Genomic DNA, 10,523 nt, shown 5'->3' with positions numbered 1-10,523 from the left:
TTCAAGGTGTCATCATCTCCTTTGCACTTTCCTGGATACACCAACCTGTATCTAGTAAGTAATGATTTATAATAAATCAGTTTTATACACAGAAACAAAAGGCTCCCAAATGGCTGCCATATGGAGGTGCTCCATGTCTGTGACTTCGGTAGAAGCCAAGCCTGATGATTCAGTGTTCTCTCCTCCTATCCACTCCTGTATAATAAGGAAGGCAAATGAACCCTTTTCCTGTTTTATCATAGATGGGTGGTGGGCGGGGTGGCCGAAACTAGACCTTGAGTGAGGTTTCCTGATCAAGCACATGAGGTCACGTTCACCCATTGTCCCATTCCATCCTGTCAGGTGCAATAACCAAGAACATCACAATATTTAGAACTTCTTCCTGAATATGCAGTGTCACACTCATTCCCCAGGGATCATGTTTTGATCAAGTGTAAACTGAAACTGAGATCCCCAAGGGAGAAAGAATCTGCCATCTTCTTTCCTTCCTTAAGTCAGACTTGGCCTCCAACCCTCCACCGTCTACCCATCCATCACATAGCCATAATCTCAGTTCTACCCTCTGCCCCCCCATCGAATCTGCTTTTATTTATTCTTAATATTGTATTTATTTATTTTAGAGAGAGAGAGAGCACAAGCAGGGTGAGGGGCAGAGGGAGAAGCAGGCTCCCCACTGAGCGGGGAGCCCGATGCAGGACTCGATCCCAGGACCCCGGGATCATGACCTGAGCCAAAGGCAGATGCTTAACCGACTGAGCCACCCAGGCGCCCCGAATCTGCTTTTAATGACTGGATGTGTATGTTATTCATCTGTTTATCTATGTTGTTCATCTCTGTTTATCTTGTATCTAACCAGGATTTGAAAAGTGGCCGATCGTTGGTATACATACAATGGATGGATGGATAATGGATGGATGCATGGATGGATGGACGGATGGATGATGGGTGATGGTCGCCTGGATGGACAGAGGGGAGGGAGGGAGGAAGGAAGGGCAGAAGAAGAAGACCAATCATTTTTCTTTGCAGTAATTTCTGTAAGTGATGCCCAGTCTGGCTCTCTCATTTGGAAGAACTGCAAAATAAATATGATCTAAGGTAGGCAAAGCTTACAAATTTATTAGTGGCTCGTGCAGTAACTTTTAATGTTTCTGTGGCAATACTAGCAACAAATTAATAAAAGCTTAATTTTTATACAAATAGTTTTATTACAAATTTGAATTTTTAAGAAATACACATTGAGAGAAATTACATAAAAGGCCTTAGTAGTCTTAAACGTTTTGGAGACTTTGGGTGAAATGTCATTTCAGGCACAGTGGTCAGTTCTGCTCTCCTGAAATCCACCCGTTCCCTGCTGACGTGCACACAGTGCTCCCGAGAACGAGCAAGCCACGCGAAGCGCTTCCACGTGGGTTACTGACACTAAGATCCTACAGAGCTGTTTTCCACACCAGGCTGCAGAATGAGGAATACGAATGAAACGAAGGCCTTTTACGGTTGCTGGTTTTGAAGTCAAGTCATTCAGTTGTGATTAGTATTTAAAACCCTGAAAATATTTAATACAGAAAAAAAAAAACAATAAAGCCCAAAGTACATGCTTCACTGTAATAGACACCACGCTCATGAACCTGGGTTTGGCTTTGGCTGATACACGAGTTTTGGTTTGGAGGTGAACAGTGAGAACGGATGTTTCCATCCAACACCCGAGTGTTCAAAAATCTATGTGAAAGGACAACACAGTCTTTTCGAGGAAGAAACTATGTAAGCTTTATTTTAACAGTGGAAATGAAACGAAAACTTGACCTGCCTAATTGCTGACATCTATATAAATTACTAAAATATATATATATTTAATTTCTGCCTACTTTTGGACCATCTTTATTCCACAGGAAATTCGTGATTTCTGCAAAAGCAGCTGCATAGTACCACACACAGCAGAAAGACCTAAATTTATATTTGGGGTTGGAAGATCCGGCTGCTGAGCCCGCATTCCACGTGCAGCTCCGAAACACCGTGGCTACGTGATGGCTGTTTGTGCAGACCCAGCTCGACAGTGACACAGACAGACATCCCATCCGGGGCTGACAAGGCATCTGCTATAATACAAGAGTGGAAACGGGCATTCAAACAGAACGGAAGGCCCCGCACACCTCCTAGCACCCTTTGGTTTTCTGATGGAGTTCTCAAGTTACACATCAGTGCACTGGATTGTAGGACAGACTTAGACTTTTATTTCATCACAAGTGCCACTTGGTATGTCACTATGACAGCTTATCATGGTCTTGGTTTCTCCTTCAGCAAGTAGAGGCCACCGAAGCAGGGTGTGTTAGTTACGCAAATTCCTATAAGGCACTTTACGGTTTTCATACTGGACAGTGAGGTACACAGGATATATTTCTAGGGTTCGTTGCTGTTAAAAAAAAGAAGGGGAAGAGGGGGGAGTAGCACCATGTTGTACGTTAGCGGAGGGCCAGGCTTCATTACGTTCTTCTCATACAGACTTGGCAGCGACTGACGTGTGTGCGCAGCTCCCCGGCCTTCAAGGTGGATGGCGTGGGCTTCCTACGGGACGACACAGAAACCGGCCTTCGGCGCTGCGGCTCGGCGAGGCGGGCCAGTTCCCAGGGCCTCCCCCCGACCCGGGGAGATCTCCGAGGGGTCGGATGGGAGGGGGCCCCAGCCCGGGACAAGCGGCGACCCCGGCTCACCCTGATCGAGCGGACATGGTGCTGGGTGTCACCCATCCTCACAGCGAGGGGGGGAGCGAGCCACGTGATCACGTGCAACCCCCCCATCCCTGGCGGCAAGGTTGGCGGCAGGCCAAGTGCACGCCCGGGAGGGCACAGAAACAGCAACCCCACATGTGCTTGGCTCCAAAATCTGAGCCACACCCACTGGGCCACCCCACCTCCTCAGCCTGTCATTTCCCCCCTCCATGCTCTCTCCTCAGCCAGATCATAAACTCCCCCAGCGGAAGAAGATTCTCTGCAACCCTTCACACAGAGTAAGTGCTCATTAAATACTGGCTGAATGTGTAACAAACAATGAATCTGGGGTAATAACTAGACCGTGAAATCCTCCTATAAGCTTTTGCTGGATTATACGCAGGTAGTCTGATCAGAGGCCGGAGGGGAGACATTTAGTGCCCCAAATGATAGAAATTCTACCTTAATTTGAGTGTTAGAGGAGTGAAGTCTGAACTGAAGTTGGCACTAACCAAATTCTATTAAAATTAAAGTAGCCATATAATAAAAATAACATCCTAAAATTAGGCTGCTAATTTTAGCAACTTCTGTGAAAATCTTATTGCCCCAAAATTAATTATTTGAAATAATGGGATCTTATCTAATTTTTGTTTTGGTTCATTGTGCCGGGCTGCTGGTTCAAAAAAAACAAAAACAAAGCAAAAAACCAACCCATTATTACCTATCAACCCTATAATGGAAGCCCCAGGACCTGATACACCCCCCAAGTGCTCAATTAGGTAACTGGTGGTTAAGTTCTATCCCGAGAGTTGACATCAAGTTTCCAGCTGCCTGAAAAGTCTCGTGTAAGCTACCCACTGAGTACCTGGTACTTTTTTGGTGCTTAAAATATTACAAGTCGAGAGTGTTGCTTTGCCTTTTATGATCTAACTTAGGAAGAGACGGGCTCCCAGAAGAGTTCCGCCAAATTCTCCCTGAGAAGGCAAAGACGGAGAGGCGCATCTCCGGGGGGAGCGAATGGTAACTGCTGGGGCTCAGGGGTCCCCACGCCTGTCCCAGCAGGGGCTGCACGAAGGACAGAGGGCCGGTCGCGCGCTCCTCTCCATCCCGACTGCGCCAGGCTCGGCGGCACCGTCACCCAGGCCAGCAGCCACCCAGGGCAGTCGCCTCAACAGTGGTCGGAATGGAAAAGAAGGGAAGGGTCTTCCCTATCGATTTCAGTGCATTTGGGCTGAAATTAATTTTTATTTTCATGGGTCTAACAAACAGTCTGGTCACGTCCCTCAGACCTCACGCAATGCACACACTAGTGTCGGCATCCAACTGCTACGAGGGCAAACGCTCTCTCCTCCCTCCCTGACCATTAACATGTATTTTCAAATGCTGTTTGAGGAGCCAGCTGCTCCGACTACATCGCAGTGAATCCACCTACAAAGTGGAAAATGGCCTTTTTTCTCTCAGAGTCCTTCAGCCAACAGAAGAACTGAACCTGTCACCTGAGATCTGCCCCTCGGGTGTGTCTCGGTTCTCTGTCCACACGGAACAGAGCCGAGTCCTCATTACTGCCTGCAGAAGACTCATTCCCGGTCCGCGTCCGAGAAGCCTCTTTAAGACTGTGTGCCCGAGGGAGCGCGCACAGGGGCCCTCCCGACTTACTTGAACATCTCGCTTCTCTCGATGGTGGCAAGCCAAAAGCTGTAAGCGTTCGCGTAGTAGTTGCAGGTCCCACGGCCGTGGCACTCGATGAATGGCGCACTCCTAAACTCTTCCAGACAAGACCCGGGGGACGCGAGGGCTTGGCCTGAACCTTCAGCACCAGCACTGGTGTGCTGCGGGGCAGACACGAGTCGTGAGTCAGGGCCCTGCCCACTACCCACACGGGGCCTCGTGGTGCCCGGGGAGGAGCCAGGGGAGCCCCGCAGGGAAGCCGCGGGCAGGTCACAGGGAAACACACTCGTGCTCCAGGCGCAGAGCATGGCAGCCAGACCCAGCACCAGAGCTCCATCACGACCCTCCCCTACTGGGACATGGCCAGGCCAGTGCATCAGAAGTTAAAGAAATGCTGTCCTCACTATTTATAATGTTTGAAACACTGAAACCACCTCTAACTTGGGACAGAAGAAAGAGCCAAAATGTGTAAATGATGTTGGAACCAACAGATGTGAAATCAACCTTTCTAATCAAAATTGGTGAGGATAATTAAAATCCTGTGTTAGATGTTATGTGTCCTTTTATAAAGTAAAGAATAATCATTGGTTACTTTTCTTTCAAAAGAGAGAAAATTTAAACAAGAGAAAGAAAAGGGTAACCATTATTGTAACTGTTGAAATGCACTTGGGTCTAATGGGTTCAAGGAGGGTCGACCTGCGCTCAGAAACCAGGACCGTAAGATGAACGACCCAAAATGAGACAAGACATTCCAAAATCGCCATGACTATTGTTTCGGATGTGGGAATTTCAGAGCCACAAGAGTCGTTTGAGGACAAAGTGAATGCCCTCCATTGCCCGATGAGGACCGGAGGATGCTAGCTAGAACATTCTGGATCTGACCATGGTCCCAGTTTCAAGGACAAAGACAGGGGTCTCCAGACTGTCAGGCCAGAGCCCCTCCACGTCCCCACAAAGCCCCCAATAACTGGGAAGTGATGGAGAACTCTTTCTCTCGGACCCCATTACTTTGGTTTGCTCTTGATTTGGGGAAATTATGGGCAAACATTGTTTCAGATCTTTGCTATGGTGACAAAACGCTTTCCTGAGGTTCTTTACTCCTTGGGCCAGGGGCCCCTTCTGTCGTAATGAGGTTCTGTTTAGTATTTCTTATGATTACGGAGTCAAAAAATTCAATCAACCTCCACCAGGGTCCTGATCTGTCTACACTGTAGTCCTAACCTGGCTTTCTTGATAAAGCAGCCACAACGCAGTATTTAGACGCATCAAAGCAGCTGCTACATCTTTGTGTGGCTGCCAATTCTTTGGCCCTGCTGAAGAGTCTACCTGAAGCCTCGTGCGCCGGCAGTCTCACAACCCAAGTGGAATGCAGACACAGGGCTCTGAGAACTGCTTTCCTGGCCGTTCTATTCCTTCTGCACCTGCCATAACTTATGGCAGAAGGAAACAGTTACGCAGCCACTTTCCCGGTCAACAAAGAGCAGGCTAAAGGTCATCCGGGGTCAAAACGTCCATGTGGCCGCACCTGAGGCGGTGAGGACAGGCAGGCCCGTGGTGAGGCAGGAGGAGCCCTGCAGGCCGTTTACTGGGGGTTATCCGCTACGGCCTGGCCTTCCCAGCGCAGAGCTTTCCCATATGCAATCGCTACTTTAAACCAGGGCACGAAAGTCACGTAAGCAGCTACCAGGGGACCTCAAACCGGTGTCATGTTTCCTATTGTAACTGGCGTTTCAGGGGTGGGAACACCGGGGACCTGTGTCCGGGAGAGCCGAGGGACGGAGAGCAGCATCTCCTCGCAGGAAGGGCATGAGCCCCCGCCCCCCCGCCCCCCGAGGCTTCTGCTTCAGGCTCAGGCGAGCTGCTTGACTGTGCACCCATCTCCTCTCCTCCTGGGGAGACGCTCTGACTCAGGGAAAGCTCTTCGTGCTGTCGCCGCCACCTCGTCCCAGAGCAGCGACCCAAGAGGCAGGCGGCGGGCTCTGGCCAGGCGCTGGAATGGCCGCCGTCTGCAGCGGAGCAGGCCAGGCCCCTGGGGAGGATTTGGTCGGGAGGAGAGGCCGGCACCACGTGAACCCAAGAACGGAGGGTTGGGGCGCGGGGGGAGGAGGCGGGGGCGCGAGCGAGCAACTCTGCCAGGGGCGCGGGGAGTTCCCCAGACGCTCACCATCACGAAGGAATAGCCAATCCAGAGGGAGGACCAGCCGCTCGGGCACTGCGGGATCTGAATGGTCTGGCTGTGCACGGCCATCACCATGGCTGGCGCCTCACACACTGCGCACCTGGAAGGCACAGAGCACAGACCCTGAGCACGGCCGCGGGGACAGCGCAGGACGAAGCCTGTGCCTGTCTGTTCTTCGTCCCCGTGCTCTCACCCACCCTCTGCGCTCACACGTTCTGAGCCAGCGTCATGCTCACGACACACTGCAGCGTGGAGCCCTCTCACTGATTTCATAAGCCCCCCCCCCAGTGCTAGAAAATCCACATCCAACACTTGTTGAACCATCTGCTTTGTGGGAAGGGGGAAATCGCAAGGCCAGGTTGTAACTGTGGCCGTCTCCCGGAGGGGCTGGGAGACCGTGGACAGGTGTTTTCTCCTTTGTGCATTCCAGTGTTTTCCGACTTTTCAACAGGGAGTGTGGATTTCAGCAAACACAATTAACACTTGAGCCACGGGAGTCGGTGAAACCCAAGTGCTACCACTTCCGGAATTCAGCGATTTGTTTTCAGCTGAGAATCATCTTCAACAGAAGGAATACGTGGTGACAGAGTAGCCAGCAAACACTGCATCTGGGGCTGGACGTCCCCGTGAGCCCGCTTCGGACAGACTGGCAGGCAGCAGAGCCGTGGTGAGACCCTGCCCCGGGGGGGGCGCTGGTGGAACACTGCCACGGGAGGGCCTCCCACAGAACCTGCTCCAGGACGGGTGCCCCCCGAGCCAGCCGGCCGACCCCAGCAACAAACTACAGCAACACACACTCTCCTGACTCAGACCTGCCCAGTTCAGGGAACCCTTCGATGGCAGGGTAATGTTTTGTAAAAGAAAAAAAAAATTAAACACCAGCACTCACATAATTACATTCAAGTCACAAAATGAACAGTGTTAGCAATGCTGATAAATGACTATAAATGGTGTTAATAATTACACCTAGTTATGCTGGAACATTTACATGAAAATGGATGGGGAGCGGTTAGAGGCCTAAATTAGTCACTTGACTCTCCGTGGATGTGCGTGTGTGCGCGCACATGTGAGCGCGCGATTTTCTATTTTATTCACATGAGGGCAGATGAATTAAAAGGCTCAGTTAAACAGCAGTTACTGAAATGGGTCTTATGCATCTGCCACCATCTGTCCACCAGACACAGAGGCCAGAAACACAGCGTGGCGGCCGGTGCTCGATGTCAGGCTCTCTCTGGGCTGGGGGCTCGTCGAGACGGTGTTCCTGACGCCTCCCCGTCATGGACACGGATGGGAAGAGCCAGACGGCCCCCTGAAATTCAGACGGTCTACCCCCCGTGTTATTCCTGAAAAGGCTGAGGCCCCAGAGAGCCGACAGAGCGCCAGAGCCCGAGCGCGGCTCCCCTGCTCGACTACGGTGGTCTTGCCCCCAGGACAATGAAACAATCAGCAGCTCGTGAGGACTCATGTCTGCAGAAAGCCAGAAACGTCTGCCCTGTTCTCAGGGTGAAGGGAGAGAAGTTGCCAGCTTTTCTGCATCACAGCAAGATTTTGTGTTATCAACTCTAAAAGTGAAGCTTTTGGAGCTCCCCCAAGTAACCCGGAAGTCCTGAGACCTCGTGCAACTGCAACAGCAGAGTGACAGTAACCATGGAAACCCGCGAACTCAGAGACCGAAGTGGGCAGCACTGTTCCAAAGGGAGGGAGCGACGGACAGTGTGGCTTCGGGAGCAGCGGGCTCGGGGGCATGACTGGTAAGGTCCCTGCACGCTGAGCTGCTGGGGATCAGGCAAGAGAAACATGTAAAAAGCCGAAATGCACACCACTGATGTTGACACAGCCCATGCTTCCGGGCTGGGGGTCTTCCTGAAAGTAAGGGGTCCGCAGGGAATAGCAAATCTCAGACACAGGCTTCTCATGGACCTGATTTTGGAATATTGCAAACACATGCCACAGCCCCTTCCTCAACCAAATCAAGGTCAAAGGGTAGTTTTATCAAGGTGGTAAATAACAAACAAACATGAATAATCATTTTCTACCTGTTATCCAAGGGAAGCTGAACAAAAACACAAAGGTGGTTAGTTTTCCTTCGGGTGCAGCCGGCATGTTTCTGCGCCAGGACAGTCTCCGCAGAGAAAGTCTCAGACGCTCACTGACACACGTAAATAACGGTTTGGAAAGGTGCCACTCAAAAGTGTAATGAACCACTTTTCCCATTTGAAGGCCCATAAAGTGAGTTTTCTTACAGCTCCGAAGAAACATCAAAGAAAGTTATCAGGGAATAGTTTAATGTAAATCCCTCGAAAACCTATGGTTTTCCTGTTTATCAGGCCATCTCCCAGCTCTCTGGCTCTGGGTCCTCCTCTGAGGTACCTGTCCCCTCAGTAAGAACGGGATCTGCCGGGACCTGCAGCCCTGCATGTGCACGTGGAACCAGAGGGGCTAGAGCCCCACACTGGCCTCTGGGCTCCCAGGACCGGCTCCGGCACGCACCTCCTGCTCCCTCTGCCCTCTGACCACAGGACCCTGCCATCTCCTTCTTCCTCGTCAAAAGCTGCTTGGTTCTTTAGAGGGAATGTAGAAAAGGTAGTGAGTCCTCACTCTCACTTCCCTGGGGCAAACCCGTCTGCCTTGTTGTTCTATCCATCCCTTATTATCTGAGTGTGTTAAAGTACAACTATAGAATAGCTTCTTAGATGAATTCATACCATTGCCACTTTTCTACTACTTCTGAGTAGAGCGAAGGAATCAGCTTTTAATTGGAAGGAATGAAGCAAAAATAGGACAATCGTGTATTTCTCAGTCATAATAATTTCAATTTCCCCTCTTACTTCCTATCAGGCAGACCTGAAAACATACTCCAGACATTAATTAGCGTGGAAAGCACTTAATTTGGGAAGCTGCTCAGTCAAACACATGAATTGTCAGTGGGACTTCATCCTAAGGGAGCAGAAGTTAGTGGGGGTGGGAGGTATGAAAAAAATATTAGTATGTATACATTTTTATGTATACAGTAAATCTGTACCATCTTTTTGTGTATAAAGCACAGATAGTATGTCTGTGGTGTTACAATTTCAGAGAGACCACCTCACACCCACATGTGAGTTCCTGAATTAAATACTACTGTGCACTTAGAAATGATTAAGATGATTCATTTTATGTGATGTCTATTTTACTACAATTAAAAATAACAAAAAAATTTTTAAATTTCACGGGGGTGGGGCAATTCAGAAGAAAAAAACCTGAAAAGGCTCCTCAAGGAGAGAATTATTTGATAAAACAAAATTGAGAATGCTGTTCCTGTGGCTGCCAAGGAACCCAGGGGTACGGCTTCACGGGACGGAGGGCGGCCACCCCTGTGACTCACACGGAACAGGAATTCTGCCCCAAAGCCAGGCATCACTTCTCTAAGGCACTGCCCTGGCATTTTGAAGAGGAGAGCTAACTTTTATATTGAACGATTTTACGGCTGACTTGTGTTACAAAAGTCTGACATTACAATCAATAAACTGAATGGCAATGGGTCGAATGTTTTGCAGGGGAAAGTGAAAAAAACAGTAACAACCTCTGCCTAGACTACGAGAGATCTTTCTTCTTCAATTCTACATCTGCTCCGACAAATGCCCAACTCACCTGCTAATAAACGGTCTGATATTGTCCCCGGCAATGGGCGCCATGGACATGGGCATGGGCTCAGGCGTGGACAACCAGTAGGAGTAGTCATTTCGGGAGGCGAAGTTACACACATTGTTGATGTTGCAGAAAAGGAAGGGCATCGTACTGAACTTGCGCAGGCAGCTCCCAGCCGTGCCTAGAGCCACGGGGAGAGACAGCGTCACGGGCTGGCTTTATAATCAGTCTGCCTCCATGCAAAGTAACCATCAAAATGGAAATGAGAATGTTTTACCTTATAAACAGGAAGAAGGAAGTAAATACACACACAGACTAGTGTGATTGTAAAGGAGCACTAAATTACA

The 10,523-nt window shown here is 49.8% G+C and overlaps 1 protein-coding gene across 2 annotated transcripts in view; it reads right to left on the bottom strand.

Moving 5' to 3' along the window:
• Positions 1-1,185: 1,185 nt before the first annotated feature.
• The window catches only part of COL4A1 (collagen type IV alpha 1 chain), a 138,697-nt gene continuing 129,359 nt past the window's right edge, over positions 1,186-10,523 (bottom strand). Inside the window, exons 49-54 of one of the 2 annotated variants that reach the window (XM_078070084.1) lie at positions 10,180-10,357; positions 6,535-6,649; positions 4,359-4,531; positions 2,446-2,559; positions 1,863-2,093; positions 1,186-1,543 (exon numbers count right to left, since the gene is read on the bottom strand). In XM_078070084.1, the coding sequence (XP_077926210.1) occupies positions 2,478-2,559; positions 4,359-4,531; positions 6,535-6,649; positions 10,180-10,357 (548 nt within the window). In that variant the 3' untranslated portion in view covers positions 1,186-1,543; positions 1,863-2,093; positions 2,446-2,477. Of the gene's footprint in view, positions 1,544-1,862; positions 2,560-4,358; positions 4,532-6,534; positions 6,650-10,179; positions 10,358-10,523 lie in introns of both variants that reach the window. The other variant, XM_078070083.1, reaches the window with a different exon arrangement.

The sequence above is a fragment of the Halichoerus grypus genome, chromosome 4 (genome assembly GCF_964656455.1).
Source record: "Halichoerus grypus chromosome 4, mHalGry1.hap1.1, whole genome shotgun sequence".
Lineage (NCBI taxonomy): Eukaryota > Metazoa > Chordata > Mammalia > Carnivora > Phocidae > Halichoerus > Halichoerus grypus.
This window is presented reverse-complemented; position numbering and strand designations above follow the sequence as displayed.